Source organism: Alexandromys fortis, unplaced genomic scaffold (genome assembly GCF_014885135.2).
Source record: "Alexandromys fortis isolate MF-2015 unplaced genomic scaffold, M_Fortis_MF-2015_v1.1 scaffold_79, whole genome shotgun sequence".
NCBI lineage: Eukaryota > Metazoa > Chordata > Mammalia > Rodentia > Cricetidae > Alexandromys > Alexandromys fortis.
In genome coordinates this window covers 3,016,503-3,034,867 of record NW_026067964.1, presented here as the reverse complement: position 1 = coordinate 3,034,867, position 18,365 = coordinate 3,016,503, and the positions used below count along the sequence as shown (strand labels likewise).

Genomic DNA, 18,365 nt, shown 5'->3' with positions numbered 1-18,365 from the left:
ATGTTTAATATGTTCCATTTTTTTAGGGTTAATGGCAGTGAGATGGAAAATACTCAATAATTAAGTGTTCGTTAACCTTTATGGGTGCTTCAAACAACACTGGGGGCTTTTCCAGTGATGCTGCATACACACTCTAGTTCATATACATCTATCTCTATGCTTGCTATTCAGTCACTACATTTTATTACCATACTGTAAGCCCTTAGGCCCCAAACTAAAGACTAACTGTAAAACTGTGCAGTTTTTATTTTTTATTTACAATTTAATAAATACTCCTCGATGACTGCTCATGGGTAGGCACCTTGGTAGTATTCAGCCAGATCACAGTGATGGTGTTTTCCTAATGGTGCGTAGTTTTCAGTAGAAGTCACTATCAAACCAGCAAGACTGCATTTATGCACCCATCGTTCTCAGGATTGTTGGTAACTTGGGCATACTTTCCCCAAATAACCTTGCCTCCTTGTGTTACAAGGCCCAGCTCTCTCACGTTCACTTCAATGACTGTCCCTTTGTTGATTACACCCAGAGTTGTATATAATGGGGATGATGGATTCTTTTTCACACCAAGTATTGGCAAGCAAAAGGTAGCTTTCAGTTCAGGATGTGTGACGTGAGCTTTTTTGAAACGCAGACCCTAGAAAGCCAACCACAAGAATGAGTCTACATGGTGGGCAGGGGCTTTAGATCCTTTTTTCTAGTCTTCTAGTCATCATAACTAGGAGATGAATATTGTCTTAAATTATCAAATAAAATATTAACATTTCAACAGACTAAAAATCTCAGTGGATAAATGTGGTAGAAAGAAGTACACACAATCCAAAGGTTTCCCATGTCAGAATAGCCAGTTAATAGCTGTGTTTTTCTAGTCACTGCACTTACTGAGCTTACTCTGTGCCAGACACTGCTAGAGCTCACGAGTACCTCATTTATACATGACAACCTCCCAAGAGCCCTCCGGGTCTGCACGTTTGATTAAATTGTATGTGGTAAATGGAATCAAACCTACGGGTTCCAATTTCAGATTCCAAATACTCCAGCCTTCTTTAAACATGGGGAAGAAAAAGGAATTGGTGGGTGTTAGCTTTCTTTATGTAGATGGTAATATGACTCAAAGACTGGAGAATAGTCTGAGAGGTCCTTGTCACAGAGATGCCACCAAGTCCCCCGAATGGGATCCTGTCAGTACAGTACTTTATATGTCAGAACATCATGCAGTTTTGCTTTATTTTTACCTCTGGGGATGGAAGGGAAATGAAGTTTAATTAAGTTCTTAGTATTGAGAGAAAGTTCCCTCCCTGGGAAAAAAAATGCCACCAAAATTTATTCCAAAGATTATAAATACAAAATTAAAATCAGGATCATGAATGAACAAATGTTCTGGGCTCTGCAGGCAGGTAGCCTCTGGTACAGTAAGTGAATTGGAGGGGGGAGGGGGGTAGAAACTGCCCTATCCAGTGAAAAAAGCTGTTAGCAGTGATTATAGCATTTGAATCCATTACCAATTATTTAGATTGAGCATTAAGATCTAAGCAGGCTAGACTTACGGTGGCACATGAAATCTCTGAAATGATTCTGAAAAAAAAAATCAGTTCCATATTTTTTAAAGCAGAAGGGGAAATTCTAGGCAGTAGATTAGTTTGTGAAGATACAGAAATTAAGCTATTTTATAGCCCTTATAAAAACAATTATATGTACTCAAAAGAAGTAAAAACGACATTTACCTCACTAAAGCTCAAGCTAAGTCCAGTGCTTTTTTTTTTTGTCTTTTGATCAAATGTAAGCAAACATTCTTACTCAAACTGTCTAATGGGTTGAAGAGTCTAGTGTATAATGCTTAAATATAAGAATTCACTAGCAATGTTATAAAAATTCTTTCATCTCAAATCTATTATGAATCTGAAGTTAAGACTCAGCCTAGATTCATGGAAATACAAAGTAAATTTCCATTAATGATGTAACAAAAATAGCACAAAATGCTCTCCAAGCTGTTTTTCACATCAATTTTAGCAATTTCAGGAAACTGTAATATTCTTTATCCAAGAATATTTAACAAGAGGCTAAGTATTAAGTCATCATACTCCCACAGAAACTTACCATCGGCCTGATAAACCTTTCATATTTAGGTGGTTTTCTTGTAAAACCATCACCAACAAAGCAGACTTTAGTAACCATCCTCTTCCATGCCTTCTTTTTTCTTTTTCCTGTTCGAATTACTTTCAATACTTCTGTTTCTCCTTGGGCACGAACTTTGGGTAGAGGGACTTCCCATTTTCCCTAGAAGTGCAGGTTTGTATTGTAATAAAAAGAGAGTAAGGATGAGTCATGTGATTTAGTTAGAGTAGAACACTCTCTTCTAAACCATTCAGCACACTTCACTTGTTGTTCAACTGTTTTGGGGAAGTCTGTGCTGTTTCTTCAGAAGCCATAATTAAGAAAAATCAGTTAAGTTCATATATTCTGTACATTAAATAAATGGTTTGGTTAAGCTAAGATTTCTTCATACCTTGTTATGTTCCTCTAAGGCAATGACGCTTCAGCAGTGCATGTCCTAGTTACTAGTTACAAGCTCACCATCCCACTTAGTTTCTTCGTTAGTTTACCCTGAAGTGGACTTTGAGACTGATCATCAGGTTGTCAGGTGTTCTCAACTGCTCCAGAATACACAGACACTCAAAACAAAGCCTCTCACGGCATAGCAATACTAGGCACTGAAAAGAATACTGGACTAATAGTCCTAAGACATGGGTTCTCGGAGCAACTCCAGCATTTCACAAGGACCTGGCAGCCAAGTAAGACTTACAATCCCTTGAACTCTAGTTCAACTGCAGTTAGACTAGTTCAGTTTATTCATTGAGTAGATAACCGCTACTCGTCATAACATTCTAATTTGGGATATTTACAAATTGAAAAAAAAATATTTCATGATAAAAAAAATACTTCAATACTGTGTATTTTCCTATTAGGTTTCTTATTCTATTCACAGGTGCTTAAAAATTTGCTTTTTCAAATTGGGACAGAATTTTAGCTAGTTTGACAGTAATTGTAAAGGGTGTACTAAAAGAATTGTTGAATTTTTATCTAAGTTAAGTCCCTTTGGAAATTTTCCACTAGAACCAATTTTGGCACTGCAAGGCAGGAAAAACAAGGAAGTTGTGTTTTTCTCCACAGTACAACAGCATCAGGGATTTTCAATTGTAGGAAGTCATTATCTACTGAATTCTTAAGGTTCATTACTTAGTTTTTAATTAGTTTTTAAATGAAAGATGTATGACATTCTCTTTTTGTGGTTTTTCAAGACAGGGTTTCTCTGTGTAGCTTTGGAGCCTGTCCTGGAACTAGCTATGTAGACCAGGCTGGCCTTGAACTCAGAGATCTACCTGCCTCTGCCTCCTGAGTGGTGGCATGTACCACTACTTTTTATTCATGGTTCTCCGTGTAGCTCTGGCTGTCCCGGAACTCAGAGATCTGCCTGCCTCTGCCTCCATAGTGCTAGGATTAAAGGTGTGCACTACACCACCACCAGGCACAACCTTATATTTCTATGTTTACTTTTTTCCCAGTGAATGAGATCTACAGAAAATATACCCTTTTGCATCTGGCTTCTTTCAACTGGAATATATCCTTGTGCATATCAGTGTTTAACTATTTTATAATGATGGGTAGTGTCCTGGTGTGAAAACATGGTGCCAAATGTATGATATGACATTCTAATGGCTTGCAGGATCTCAGGTAGATGAAATTGGTTTCAAACTTGCTATTTTGCAAAGGATGACCTTGAACTTCTGATCCTCCTGCCCCCCCCCCGCCCCGCCCCCTCCCAAGTGCTGGGATTACAGACAAACTAGGCAAACTTTTATCAAATGAGCTACTCCACAGCTCCCAGTGATACATTTTGTTAAAACTTAAATTCGAAATGTTTTCAACGGGGATATTTCAATCTTGGTGATAAGACAGAAGTTTCTATCAAACTAAATTTATAAAATTGTGGCTTGAGAGCTGGCTTAGCAGCCAGGAGCCCTTCAAATGCCGCTTTTCAGAGTACCTGGATTCAGTTCTCAGCACCCACATAGCAGCTCACAACAGTAATTCCAGTTCTGGCCTTTGTCGGCATCATGCAGTGTCAGAAATGCACACACATGGGCAAACATACATGTAAAATAAAAATAATCAAATCTTAAATCATCAAAATAAATTTATGAAACATTTTAGGACTTTGATATAAAAACGGAACTAGAGTTGCACTTAATGTTCCAAATTAAACTGGAGATAAACCTAGAACCTCAAATTTTAATATAAATATTTCTGTCAAGCAAGACAAGATTAATTTTTTCATCGCTTACCGCCTTCTCTTTTCGTTTCTGCTTAATCATGTTGGAAAGCACTTTTGCTCTAGATTGCCCCTCTCTGTCCAGCAGGTAGGCAGGTACTGCTCCTTGTGGAGTCTTTTCATCATTCTTTTGCTTGGTGTTTCTCTTTTCGTGCATCTTAATACTATCAGAAAGGAAAGAGATTTGGAATGTGTTTGGCAATGATCACCCAATGGGTGTTCCCGATCCCGAGAGTTAGACAGGACCACTTACGTCTTTTTCATTTGTATTTTCTCAGCATGGCGCTGCTTATGGTAGAGCTTAGCCTTCAGGCCAATCATTTTCTTTGCCTTCTTTGAACGTTCATGGGCCTCCCGACTTTCTTTCTTTCTCTTTTTCTCATGGTAATCCAAACGATATCCATAGCGTTTACGGTGTAATTCAATATGCTCATTTTGTGGCTGAAATGATTCAAGAAACGTTACTTTAATTCTTGTAAGTACTGAAAGGATTATTTAGGTAAGGTTCCCACACTACCCAAAGCTTAATGACTCTAGTACTATCACCATTCATAGGATGTAAATTAAATATACCTTTACCTAGGACATCATTCATGTGTTCACACCGGCATGAATCCCAGGAAAAGCTCCTGTTCAATGAAGGGATTTATCTACTAAAGAGATGAGGTAACTACAGGATTTCATTATTTTTTGCCTTCGGACAATAAGGTAAATTATTTTCAGTTTTTTTTGTTTTTTATTAGAAACTTTGTCAGTTTTACCAAAAAAAACAATTTACATAAAACAAAATTTGCCATTTTTAGCCATAGGTTTGAGTTGTAATTTCTGACCTATAATATATTTCTGTAACCATTAAAATCAAGATGGCGTATTTATTTTCCATCACCCCAAAACATTCCTTGTGCTACTCAAGTCATCCCCCCAACACATCGCCATCTTCAACCCTATGTGTTTTTTTTCTTTTCCTTTTGTTTTTTGTTGATGGTTCTCCGTGTAGCTCTGGCTGTCCCGGAACTCAGAGATCTGCCTGCCTCTGCCTCCCTAGTGCTAGGATTAAAGGTGTGCACCACACCACCACCAGGCACAACCTTATATTTCTATGTTTACTTTTTTCCCCAGTGAATGAGATCTACAGAAAATATACCCTTTTGCATCTGGCTTCTTTCAACTGGATTTATCCTTGTGCATATCAGTGTTTAACTATTTTATAATGATGGGTAGTGTCCTGGTGTGAAAACATAAACTCATTTGTCCACTGCCCAGATGATGGTTATTTGGACTTTTTTCCCTTTGGGAGTTAGCAGTAAAGTTTCAATATTACAGTTGAATTCAGATCTCTGTATGGAAATTGTCCACTGCCATTAATTGTCTTCCGAAGTGGGTGTATCATTTTGCTCATTGTCAGTACTGTATGGGATCCCTTTGCATCCTAAATAGTTTCATTTTTTATCGATTTAACAATGAAACTGTGATCAGCATTTATTTACATGTTGAGCCCACAAAAAATGACAATAATGCAAGGTCAAGTCCAGTTTAGAGAATAATGCTAAGTAACAAAACTATTACGGATGGTGTTTTTAACTGCTATCACATGAACTCTGCAGCAACGCTAAGTAACAAAACTATTACGGATGGTGTTTTTAACTGCTATCACATGAACTCTGCAGCAACGCTAAGTAACAAAACTATTACGGATGGTATTTTTAACTGCTATCACATGAACTCTGGAGCAACTAAAGAAAGTTATAAGGCATTCCATTTTGTCGAGAAACATCCAGTAGAAAGAAAAGGGCAGGCAGTCTGGACAGACAGGTTTGGTTCCGCAATGTATTCGCTGTTTGGCTTCTTGCAAAGACTATAGGTTTACTTACTGAGCAGTAAAATGGTGGGATGTCAATTAGTGCTTACTATACAGGGTTATTGTCACAAGCCTCAACTCTGTTCCATCCGGCTGACACTGACGCCACGCTAGGTCTTTAGTAGTGAACAGTCTCACTTGTGTTCCCCGTCCTGCAGCTAAGTTCCCGGAGTCTACATCCAACTCCACAGCGTCTCAGTTCCGCCCGCCACCGTCCTCCCTCCCGCGACAGTCCGAGCACGCTAACCCCCAAGCCCTCCGCCGCCAGTGCCCGAGGCGGCCTCCTTACCATGATGACAGCTGCGGAACAGCCGTCCGCGACCTCCCGACTGCGAAAACCCTCTTCTGGCTCTCAAAGACCCACGAGCACTCGCCTTGCAAGGCGGAACAGGAAAGGGCAACACTTTAAGAAGGCCGAGTGAAGCGTGAGCGCCACACAGTCGTTCCGAGTCAGCTCTCCGCTTCCTAGGCAGCAGAGCGGAAGTTGCTAGCAGGCGCTATTTAGCTGACGCACCGCCCGGAAGTGGGAAGGTCTGCCCCCTGAGGCCCGCGAGCCGGCGGGTCTGTACGTTCCTTCTGCAGGTATGAGGCTTGTTTAGGCAGTGGGGAGTTGTAACGTGAGCCCGTTACCAATTTTGGAGTGGCGGGCGCCCCTTGCTCCCCTCAGTCTGGCCGAGAGAAGCTAGTCGTTGGTGCACAGTGCTTTGTGAGTGCCACACTGTGCAGCGGCCACCGGTCTTGTGCTGGGGACTGCTGACCTTGTGGCTGCGGCTGACAGCGAGCTCCAGAAGCCCAGCCCTTTGATGCCTGCTGAATTAAGGACCTTTTTCTTCAACCTTTAACAAGGGCGACTGATTGTTTTGTTTTTCTCTTGCCACTAGTATGTGCACAAGTAATTGAAATTTATTGTGTAGAAAATAAAACTACTGGGCCAACTGCCAGGAAAGCAAGAGATCATTTTGTTTTTGTGGAGGTTCAGGACTTAATTTCCTAAGTTCTTGAGGCCGGTTATTGCAATTCGGGAACTAGGACTGAGCGAACCTGGATGAACTGGCTCTCTATTGCCGGGAAGGAATTCCCAAGAAAGCACATGCAATTAGGGTCAGTTTTACCTTTTAAAAAGTGTGTTTTGTGATTTTATTTTACTTAATGTGTATGGGTGTTTTGCATACATGTATGTCTGTGCACCACGAGCGTGCCCGGAGTCCTCGGGGTCCACAAGAAGGTGTTGGATCACAAAAGATAATTTGGCGTACTAGTGGATGCTGGGAATTGAACGTGGGTTCTCGGGAAGGACAGCCAAGGCTTTTAACAGCTGAGCCATGTCATCAACCCCTAGTAGTTAAAACAAAAACAAAAACAAAACAACCAACAACAAAAATCCTAGTAAACGCTTAAGTTTGGAACTACCAATATTAGAAAGTATTCATCCCAAGAAGTCTTAGTGCTTTGATTCAGGTTTTTGTCTCCATAGTATTTTGTTTTGTTTGAGTTGCCTAGAGTCAATGTGAGTGCAAGAATGGTCTTCACCTAGAAAACAGTGCTAAACACAATTCTTACTGAATGTGTGGAGTTAGTTTTCATGCTGTTTCTGTGATGCCGTAGATGAAAGATCAAAATGCAGAGATTTCTAGTGGTTTATCTAAGAAGACCTGAGACTCCAGCAAGTTGTTTTTGGTTTTGGTTGTTTGAGACAGGGTTTTTCTGTGTAGTTTTGGAGCCTGTCCTGAAACTCACTGTAGACCAGCGTGTCATCAAACTCACAGAGATCCGCCTGCCTCTACCTCCTGATGCTGGGATTAAAGGCGTGTGCCACCACCTCCCGGCTTTTTTTTTTTTTTTAAGAGTTTATTGAAGTGGGACATACATCCAGAAAATAGATATACTATAGATGTATGTCTCAATGGGTTTTCAGGCCCTATTTAATCAGCTTTTTCTTTAATCAGCTTCTAGATCAAAAAATTACCTTAACCTGAATCTAGGAATTGCTGTTCTTTTTCCGGCTGTCATTGCAGGCACCTTTACATACATGGCATGCATTCACAGGGACACAGAAATAAAAATAAGTTTTAAATCTTATAAAATTACTTGTGCCTGAAATAAGTTTTGTAGTGAAAATAAGATTGATAGCTCTAGATCTTCCATTCAGCATGAAGAGGAAAAGAAAAAGTAATATTAAGGGCTAAAGCTAATAGGGAACATTTTAGCAGGAAGACAAGCTGAGCATGACTTCCTGTATAACTGATTTCTCATCGTCTCCCCAGGTGCTAGGGTGTTAGGTCCTCTGTCTTCTTGTCACACTGTTGGTGTTTTGAAGACTTGGAAATGTGGGTTTAGGTCAAATCCGGGACCCTGGGCACACTAGCAAGTGCTCCACCTGGGGCGCCCTCAGGGTTAGTGAGTACAAGCCAAGGTGCTCTGCTTCTGCAATCACATGAAGATGGCTGACTTCACTATGTCTTTGTTTTATTTTCATGTTTATGATTAAAAATTAGAATATGTAGATAGATTTTTGTTGCCAATGAGAAACTACCAAGTTTGCATGAGATTATTTATCATAGTTTATTCTGTATGTTTAAAATATATTTTTATTTTTAATTTTTAAAAATTTAATAGTTGTGCTTCAATTATAGCTTTCTTTTTTTTTTTTTTTTTTTTTTTTGACAGGGTTTCTCTGTAGCTTTTGGTTCCTGTCCTGGAACTAGCTCTTGTAGACCAGGCTGGCCTCCCGCCTGCCTCTGCCTCCTGAGTGCTGGGGTTAAAGGCGTGCGCCACCACCGCCCTGCCAGTTATATCTTTGTTTGCCTTTTTTTTTCTTTGAGATAGGATCTTACTATGTAGCCCAGGTGGCCTCAAATTTGGCAACCCTCCTCCCTCTGCTTCCTTAGAGCTGGGATTACAGATATCCACCAAACTCTCAGCTTTTTATACCTTCATTTAAGAATTAAGGTGTCTTTTTTAAAAGGAGGACAATTTAAGCTTAAGAACTGTGTATTTCATTTCGTACAAAGTTTTATTTTTTTTTTTTTTTATGGAACGCTTCACGAATTTGCGTGTCATCCTTGCGCAGGGGCCATGCTAATCTTCTCTGTATCGTTCCAATTTTAGTATATGTGCTGCCGACTTTTTAAATGATGCATTGAGTTTTTGGTAGCCAGAGTTATTCCTATTTTTTAAAATATACACTCCTATTTCTTATATATGCCTTATGATTTAATGCGTATATTTAGTTTATAATTGTGTTTGTTTCTTTTTTCAGGATAAGATATTAGAGGGTCACAGTATTTACCAGCTAGAGGATGTTTGCAGTGAGTAATCGGAAAGTATTCAGTGTACCTCTTAATGTAAGTGTTTCTTACAAAAGCGTTGTACTTTAGTAGCCCAATTGTTTTTTTCCCAGAGGCTTAGTATTACTTATTCTAAATTTAGCTTCGTCAAACTACCTTAATTTAATTGGAAATGCAGTTTAAAAATTTCCTTAGCAGTAAAAAGAGCGAGCAGCAGACAGAATGCCATTCTCACGAGGTAAAAGAGAGGAAGGCTGATGTTCTCTGTCTCTTCCAGGAATGGCAGTACTGCTTGCTCACCCTTACACTGCTAACTAAGAATGTGCTGCATGTATTCAAATATCTGTAAGTTGAAACATCTGTGAAGTAAAGTTCTGTCACATCATATCAAGATACGACATTATTATTAAATAGTTAAGGTAAAATTGCAGAGCTGTTGGAAACCAATTTCTGAGGTATTTTTGACACCTGCCTCATGTTTCATGAGCAGTGTCTTCCTGTAAGCTTTATTCTAACAGTAGAGCTCCATGTGTTATTTTTTTTTAAATATTTATTTATTTATTATGTATACAATATTCTGTCTGTGTGTATGTCTGCAGGCCAGAAGAGGGCACCAGACCTCATTCCAGATGGTTGTGAGCCACCATGTGGTTGCCGGGAATTGAACTCAGGACCTTTGGAAGAGCAGGCAATGCTCTTAACCACTGAGCCATCTCTCCAGCCCTCCATGTGTTATTTTGAAAACTCACATTTTCATTAAATATTAGAAATATGAATCGTCAAGCAGTACTATGCCCTCTGCCACTCACCTACTGAGACTGTGCTTGTCTGGGCTGCTCCTCCTCCAGCAGTGATCTAGCAGGGAGCCTTGGTGAAACCCAGATGCTGCATGCCGTGTCCTGAGGCTGCCCATTTCTTTTGCTAGTTTAAAATTACTCGAGTGGTATTCTGCGTAATATATCTTCCTCTTGGACAAGGATATAGAGAGATTGTTGTTATGTGATGGATGCTGCCCTCAAGCTCAGGGTCTCCCCTCAGCCTCCTGATTGCTGGGATGACAGGATGCGGCACTGCACCCACAGAAGATGTGTTTCCTGGATTCCATGTTTGTTGTAAATGATCAAATAAAGTTACTATCAATTTCTTTTTCTCCATTCTAGACCATGTGCTACTGTAAAATAAAGGCAATTTTAAAAAGATCAAAGACTCGGGTGCCTCTTCGAAGAAACTACAGCTCCCCAGCAGGTACAGATGTTAGTTCTACCGGAAATGCTCGCTTTCTCCTCTTGTGCGCAGTCTCTCACTTTCTGTTTTGTAACCTTGCTTTTTAGAGGTTTCCAACCTATTTTAACTTTTGGCTATTTCCTTGAGATTATTAGGTGAGAGTGTTTTGGTAGACGTGAGGGAGATTGGTCTTCGTGGAGTCATCGCTCCCCCTCTGCTGGGTGGGCCTCTGATGAGCTGACCCAAGGGAGGGGCGAGTTTGGAAGCTGGCTGCTCACTTAGTGAGTGAGTCTGCTGGTGGAGTACCCTCCTGGGAGATACACTGTGGTTCATTGCTAAGTTTTACGAGAACATGCTTTATGTCAAGAGATTTTAATAAAATAATTTATTTTGAGGAGTTTTAGAAGAAGTTGGGTACATATTTATCTGGAATAGTTTAAATGGAGGCCTGACTAGTAGGGCCCGGAATACCCGGGAGCTGAGCACCTCGTTGCTCATGCCTTTCTGTGTTTGAAGGAGCAAGCATACAGTCCTGGTTGGAAATAGCTTAATTTTTCTGCTGTTCTAATTAGCATGTTCATCGTGTGCAGTGATGGAGGGCCATAGTCCTGCTTGGCTGCTGGTCTGCGAGGATGCATGCGTTTCCCGGCTGCATTGCCAGTCTGTACACAGGCTTTGGTGTTTCGCCCCTGCTGGTTTAACTGCGGCATGTACTTTATCTTTGAGTCTTTTGATTGCCCAATGGACTTTTGAAAATCTAAAACTTTTTATTTTAGAAATTTAGAAGACTTTGTTTAAAGAGCATGAAAATGGAAATTAAATTCACAAGTAAAATTGCTGTAGCTTCAGTATGATTACTGAAACTTAGGCTCACGTGAAGTGATCTTTGTGAACATTTTTCTGTAACAAATACTGTGAGGATGTGGGGGGGGCTCATATTGAAATTCTAGTATTAGCAAGGCTGAGGCAGAAGGCCTGAGAGTCTTAACTCTCAGCAGGACTACATTACATATAAGCCTCTGCCTCAAACCTTAAATAAAAGCTGGGTGTAGTGGTACACACCTTTAACCCCAGAATTCAGAGGCAGGAGGATTTCGGTGAGTTTGAGGCCAGCCTGATATACATAGAAGGCTAACCAAGACTTCAGAGTGAGACACTGCCTCAAAAACAAGCCAAGTAAAGAAAATACTAAATAAAATAAGTAAAATAAAAAAAGAAACACTACTTAGCTATTTAGAATTTGTATCTTTCAGCTGCTGCTGACTGATTGCACACAGGCATCTGTCTCTAAAGGCCCTGGGTCTGGCATAGCTGAGGGAAGGGAGGGTCTAACCTGCATGGCAGCTCACAATCACTTGGTTACTCAGAATGCTTCAAGACTTGGAAATGTGCCGGGCGGTGGTGGCGCACCCCTTTAATCCCAGCACTCGGGAGGCAGAGGCAGGCAGATCTCTGGGAGTTCGAGGCTAGCCTGGTCTAGAAGAGCTAGTTCCAGGACAGGAACCAAAAAAAAAAAAAAAAAAAAAAATCAATATAAAAACCCTTTCTTGAAAATCCAAAAAAAAAAAAAAAAAAAAAAGACTTGGAAATGCAGGCTTCCGTGACTGCACATTTACCTTTCCCTTTTCTATAGGACCTTCTGTTACCTTCTGTGTTGTTGTTATGAACACTGGTTCTACAGTTCTGTAAATAGAGGTGTAACAAGTAACTGACTGAAATAGATCTGTATTTTTAAGGGTTTCATTTAGAGATTGATGTTCACAGGTGTGGACTGAAAAAAGAAATCCTGCTATTAATCATAACTTTCCTATGTTGGTAGAAAATAAATCTTAAATAACTGCATTTTATTTAGCTTGATTTGGAAGGTTGTATTTGTTTTAAATTATTTTGTATGTTTTCATTTATAAATTAAAGAAAAATTTATATTAATCTAATAGTTTAATTTCAATTCTCTTCCTGTTAGGTGTAATAGGAAATGATGTCAAATCCCTTCACTCCATCATTAGCCCTCCGATAGAGAAGTAAGTACTATCATTACACTTGTTCCCAGTAGGCTGTTGGGAAGTTGACAGGTCTTCATCCGCAGGCTTTCCTAGTAACGTATGCAATTTCTATTGTAAATGTTAGTATGTATCTCAAAAGATACTTTTTCTCAGTTAAGTATTAAGATTTTTTAATGTAACAAATGAATATAAACAAGTCAATATTGTAATCAGCCCTTTTTTACTTAGCTCTCTTGTCTGATAATGTGGTAGGATACATCGACCGCAATAGGTGGGTACAAGAGAGGGTGGTGTGGGGGTGAATACGACCAAAGTACATCACATGCATATATGAGAATGTCACAATATAGTCTATTACTGTGTATACTTAATATACATATATGAGAATGTCATGGTATAGTCTATTACTGTGTATACTTAGTATATGTACAAAGTACATTACATGTGTATATGAGAACGTCATTGTATAGTCTATCACTATGTATACTTAGTATATGAGAACGTCATAGTATAGTTTATCACTACATATACTTAGTATATGAGAACATCATAGTATAGTCTATCACTATGTATACTTAGTATATGAGAACGTCAGAGTATAGTCTATCACTACATATACTTAGTATATGAGAACGTCATAGTATTGTCTATCACTACGTATACTTAGTATATGAGAACGTCAGAGTATAGTCTATCACTATGTATACTTAGTATATGCTGAAAATAAAACCCAAATATGCTTTGCATTTGTCTTTGTACATAATTACATGTACTATAGGAATACTAATCACCTGTAGATTCTCACAGCATAGATATTTTGATTGTAATATGTGCCTCATAATGCATGACTTTTTTCCCCTTTTAAACAGAATCCGTAATATTGGAATTATGGCTCATATTGATGCAGGCAAAACTACTACCACAGAACGAATTATTTACTATTCTGGATACACAAGATCATTGGGAGGTTAGAATGGATTCCTCCTCTTCCCAACCCCCACTAGCAAAAGAAGTCAGCTAGAGTATGGCATGGAGTCTCTGATGTCTAAACAACAACATTAAGATAAGGTAGCTGGCAACACCACCAGAAGAGGGTCTTCTGAGATTTAGCTAAGCATTGAGCACCCCCAAGCCTGTCATTGGCCTACTGGAAGTTTGTAGGACAGAACCACATTTAGCGTTAGATGTTTCTTTTTGCAAGAGCACCCTAGTGGAGAAAGCAGTTACTTTCCAGGGTTCATATAAGGGACATTCCATACCATACTCAGGGAAGCCCAAGGTATGTAACTACAAACTGTAATTCTTTAAAGAGGTAGATTTTATTTTGGTGTGTGTGTGTGTGTGTGTATGTTGAAATAATTCTGTTGTTGACTTACTAGCCACATAGTTGACATACTTCTATTGTCTGATTTATTTAGAAGAAAAAAATCTGGAAAGTTAAGGTCAAATTCTCTATGGAAAAGGAGACGATTTTGTTAATCCTTAGTTGTATTTTCTGAGTCTGCAGTTTACTGCTCAATTGTAGCTTTTGCAGATTGTAGTTAATTCTCAGTTGGCCTGTACTTATTCCCCAGAGCAGCTTTTTGCTTTTATTTGCACCAATTTTTCTGTGTATTCTTTATTTATTTATTTTTGACAATTTTGTATGTGTATATAATGTGTTTTCAGCCATCATTACCTTCTATTGTCCCCCACACTCTCCTGCTGACCCCCTTCTTCCCAACTGGTCCATTTTTCATTTTCATGTCTGTATGTGTGAGTAGATCTGTATGAGTGTCTGAATGTGTGTGAGAGAGTGAAAGTGAGAGTGTGTGTGTGTCACTGAATTTAAAATGGTGAACTTGCATGAGCGTAGATCAGGGGTTACTGGTTCTAAGTAGTGCTGGCTGAGTCCCATGGTGGGTTCAGGAGGTCTAGTTTATATGTTCCTCTTGGGAGCCATTTTCCTAGACATTTGGAAACATACAAGACTAGATGCTTAAGAGAGGAAAAGAACATTTAGATTAGCGTCTTCGTGATGGTATGTTGGTGCTCTGAGCACAAAACCCTGATGGCAGGGGAGTGGGTTCTGATGAGGCAGCAGCTGAAAGATCCCGGGAGCTGGGGCGTGGCCAGAGCCCTATATGAGCTGCCTCTGAGCACAATAAAGTGGGCATTCTTGACCAAGGATGACCTGTGTTCCCACGTCTCTGTCTGTCTATGTGCTTGTGTTTTTAAGTCTCCGGCTTAGTTCCCAGCTCGTGTACTGTCCCTTAGTGCAGATGTTGCAGTGGTAGATTCTTAAACATAGGGCTACCTAGGTTTTTCACTATGTGAATGAGTATCTGACCGACGGCAGGATGTGGGGCAGTGTCAGGCTTCTCTTGCTTCATAAGTCAGATGATAATCCTTCCCTCATGCCCCCAGTTAGGATACCTGAAGTGAGTGTATAGTTTCTAAGTTTCAATTTTTTAAAATTATAGGAAGTTTTAACCCGTTTCAAGTGTATTTACAGTCAATATAGTTTAAGTATCCTTTATCCATATGATTGAGATATCAGAAATATTTCAGTTATAATTTTTAGTTAAGAATGTTTACATGAACTTCACTAATTGGTAATTTCTATTCTGGAAAATCTAAAACTAGAAACTGGAAATACTTCAAAATTTGAAGCATCAAGAACTGATTTTAGATTTCTGTAGGCCTAGAAACTAAAGTACACAGCTCTGGTGACCAGAGTTTGCTTTGTTGATTAGAATAATAGTCATTATTGTGGGGGCCCACAATTTTGAATCCATTCCATCTTGGCTAAAGGTCAGAGAGTTCAAACCGATTCTTGCTCCTCAAGGATAACAACAGGATGTTTGACCAAAGGTATAGCTACTGGATGCTTTGCTCTTCAAAAGCCAGACGGGATGTTTGACTTAGGGCTTGGTCACTGGGTGTTTTGAGATGTAAGGAGGTAACTATACTTGTTCTTTGTATCATGGAAGTCTTGTTTGTGCCCTCCCCTTTTGATTGGGTATAGGATGGTGAGAAATAAACTTGACTTTTTTCTCCAGTATTCACTGGACGCCCTCCCGACTCTATCTTCCGTCCCTTGTCTATTTCTTTTCTCAGTCCACACTCCACTTCTCGGGAATGTACGGACCAGTCGGGCCAGATCCAACACATAATAACATGAGCCAGATGTGGTGGTACACATTTTTAATCCCTGCACTAGGGAAGCAGAGGCAGGCACGTCTCTGTGAATTCAGAACTAGCCTGTATTACATAGTGAATTCCAGGCCAATCAGGGCTACGCAGCCTGGCTAGACTTCTTGCCAATACATTTCTTTATTTTCCTTGATATTGGTATTTAAATTGTGTGTGTGTATATAAAGGGAAGTTAGATGCCATTTTAGGGGGTCTTCTGTTGATGTAAGTGGTAGTATATTGGTGTGATATCTTACATTCCTGAATTTTGAATGGTAAAAATAACTTTCATGTATTATTGCCTATAAATTTAATCAGAATAAAAGTTTTAATTTATCTGAGTGAGCTCTTAGGATTAAGTTCACGCCTGGGTTTATACTGAGAACTTTTCCTCAGGCCTTATTTGCAGACAAATCCTTGCTCTGGAACACTGAGCAGTGAGAGCCCTGGTAAAGGGTAGTTGACCTGGGAAGAATGTTTCTAGTCCTCACGCAATGTGGCTGCTCCAGGGCATTATCAAGCTGCACTAGGTCTCAAATCCTGCCTCATTTTGTTCTTGTGACACCTGGGTAAGGGCAATTCTGTTACATTAGCTTTACTGTGCAGACCAGATAATCAGGATGTAGGAGTAGGAATAAAGTTAGGAGGGAGTTTAATTGGTGGACTTTGAGCTGCTCTATCCCCTAGCCAGGGGTGTGGGACACAGAGGGAATAAGAAACATCAAGCTAGAATTCAAGGGAATGAGCGTGTGGTTAATAGAATTTTTTTAAAAAAGAAACTTCCAAGAAATCATTCTGAAAAGGCCTTTTCTTTTTATGAGGATTTTATATAGAGAAAATAAAGGGCTCTAGGTATTACACTGAATATTTTGGGGAGCTTTTATTCTCAGAGTAGATTACGCTGTCCCAGGGAAGTAAGTTATTGAGAACAAGTAGGATGCCCTTGTTTTGAACTAAACCATGGTCTGTTTTTCCCGATTAGATGTCGATGATGGAGACACAGTGACGGATTTCATGGCTCAAGAGCGAGAGAGAGGCATTACCATCCAGTCAGCAGCTGTGACATTTGACTGGAAAGGGTACAGAGTCAATTTGATTGACACTCCAGGTATGGTGCAGGCTCACCATGCAGAGACTCCATGTCTCTCAGGCTGTTTCTTTGGTTTTTGGTTTTGTTTTTTAAATCATGGTGAAAACATTAAATTTCTTATCTTAGCTCCATCATATTTATCATATTTAAGTCACTGTGAAACAGATCTCAGAGCATTTCATCTTCTAGAGCTGAAACTCTGTACTTAGTAAACAATTGCTTTTCTTGCCCCTCTCCCTACCGTTCTGCTTTCTGCCCCTGGTCACATGACTGCTCTAGACAGCTGTAGGTGGAGTCACACTGTATTTATCCTTTTGTGATTGGTTTACTTCAATTAGTGTTAAGTCTTTGTGTAGCATGAATTCTGTCCCTTTAAGGCTGTATAATATTCCGTGTGTATACTTGTCTCTCACTGTACATGAGGAATTGATTTTAGGATTCCTTGTAGAGCTAAAACTTTTAGATGCTTAAATCACTTGTAGAATGGTGTAATATTTCCATAAACCATATACATCCTCTTGTATGCTTACAGCATCAAATCTAAGTGACTGCTATGTAAATAGTTATTATTCGATATTATTTAAAGAACAGTGACATGAGAAACAGTCTGTCCATGTTTAGAATAGACACCTTTTTTTCTAAATCTTCTCATCTCCAGATTCAGGGCCTGTGGGTGTGGGGAGGCGACTGCCTACACCACCATATTTGTTCACTATGATCGTAGGGGGACACTTCTATCAAGGGTTCACCATCTTTTGTGGGCACGAGGGACTTTGCTGACCCATGTGACTGTTCTGTGTTGAAGATTTTCAGTACTTATTATTCTTATCTTAGGTCACGTGGACTTTACCTTGGAGGTTGAACGCTGCCTGAGAGTGTTGGACGGTGCAGTGGCCGTGTTTGATGCCTCTGCGGGTGTAGAGGTAAAATATTGCCAAAGTGAAGATAGAACAACAGTGTGATTTCTTTAAAATGTAGAATGTATCAGGATTAGTTAATTATATCCCTTTATTTGGTAAATCCGTATAAATCAGGTTATGTTTAAAGGAAGTTGGAATTATTTATTTATTTATTTATTTTCGAGATAGGGTTTCTCCGTAGGTTTTTGGTTCCTGTCCTGGAACTAGCTCTTGTAGACCAGGCTGGCCTTGAACTCACAGAGATCCTCCTGCCTCTGCCTCCCGAGTGCTGGGATTAAAGGCATGCGCCACCACCCGCCCGGCTTGGAATTGAATAATAAAATGTAATCTCAGATTTTTCACAATGGAAGGAAAGGGTTTGTTTGTTTTTTAGAAAATATGATGGTTGATATTGGGAACTGTGAGGAGCCTGAGATTCTGTTGACTTTATTAGTCTATATGTAGTTACTACCTGAGTCATCAATCCCCAAGTCCTAGTCTAG

At 39.7% G+C, this 18,365-nt stretch overlaps 2 protein-coding genes and 1 pseudogene across 11 annotated transcripts in view; 1 reads left to right on the top strand and 2 right to left on the bottom strand.

Moving 5' to 3' along the window:
* Window positions 1–238: 238 nt before the first annotated feature.
* On the bottom strand, window positions 239–6,631 carry Nsa2 (NSA2 ribosome biogenesis factor). The gene is made up of 5 exons (XM_050153808.1): window positions 6,475–6,631; window positions 4,581–4,768; window positions 4,341–4,491; window positions 2,095–2,274; window positions 239–634 (listed from the first exon to the last, which is right to left on the bottom strand). Exons 1-5 carry the CDS (start codon window positions 6,475–6,477, stop codon window positions 374–376), a joined length of 783 nt encoding a protein of 260 aa, XP_050009765.1. The 5' UTR covers window positions 6,478–6,631; the 3' UTR covers window positions 239–373.
* Window positions 6,632–6,655: 24 nt separating this feature from the next.
* Gfm2 (GTP dependent ribosome recycling factor mitochondrial 2) overlaps window positions 6,656–18,365 on the top strand; it is a 40,714-nt gene continuing 29,004 nt past the window's right edge. For 6 of the 10 annotated variants that reach the window (XR_007593844.1, XR_007593843.1, XM_050153795.1 and 3 more), the window contains exons 1-7: window positions 6,656–6,767; window positions 9,445–9,529; window positions 10,633–10,717; window positions 12,660–12,717; window positions 13,569–13,666; window positions 16,856–16,981; window positions 17,798–17,886. Coding sequence is in view for 8 of the 10 variants with exons in the window: in XM_050153795.1 (XP_050009752.1) it covers window positions 9,485–9,529; window positions 10,633–10,717; window positions 12,660–12,717; window positions 13,569–13,666; window positions 16,856–16,981; window positions 17,798–17,886 (501 nt within the window). In the remaining 2 variants the exon portion in view is untranslated. Of the gene's footprint in view, window positions 6,768–6,815; window positions 7,287–9,444; window positions 9,530–9,749; window positions 9,818–10,632; window positions 10,718–12,659; window positions 12,718–13,568; window positions 13,768–16,855; window positions 16,982–17,797; window positions 17,887–18,365 lie in introns of those variants that run through there. The other 4 variants (XM_050153794.1, XM_050153797.1, XM_050153800.1 and 1 more) reach the window with 4 other exon arrangements.
* LOC126508599 (uncharacterized) lies at window positions 9,211–9,309 on the bottom strand (annotated as a pseudogene).

What these genes read in the sequence shown, in the direction of transcription:
- Nsa2 (XM_050153808.1), bottom strand. An exon ending in AAAATACAAATGAAAAAGAC is followed by an intron (nt 4,492 to 4,580) that starts GTAAGTGGTCCT and finishes CCTTTCTGATAG; the next exon opens with TATTAAGATGCACGAAAAGA. An exon ending in AAAGGTTTATCAGGCCGATG is followed by an intron (nt 635 to 2,094) that starts GTAAGTTTCTGT and finishes TTGGCTTTCTAG; the next exon opens with GGTCTGCGTTTCAAAAAAGC.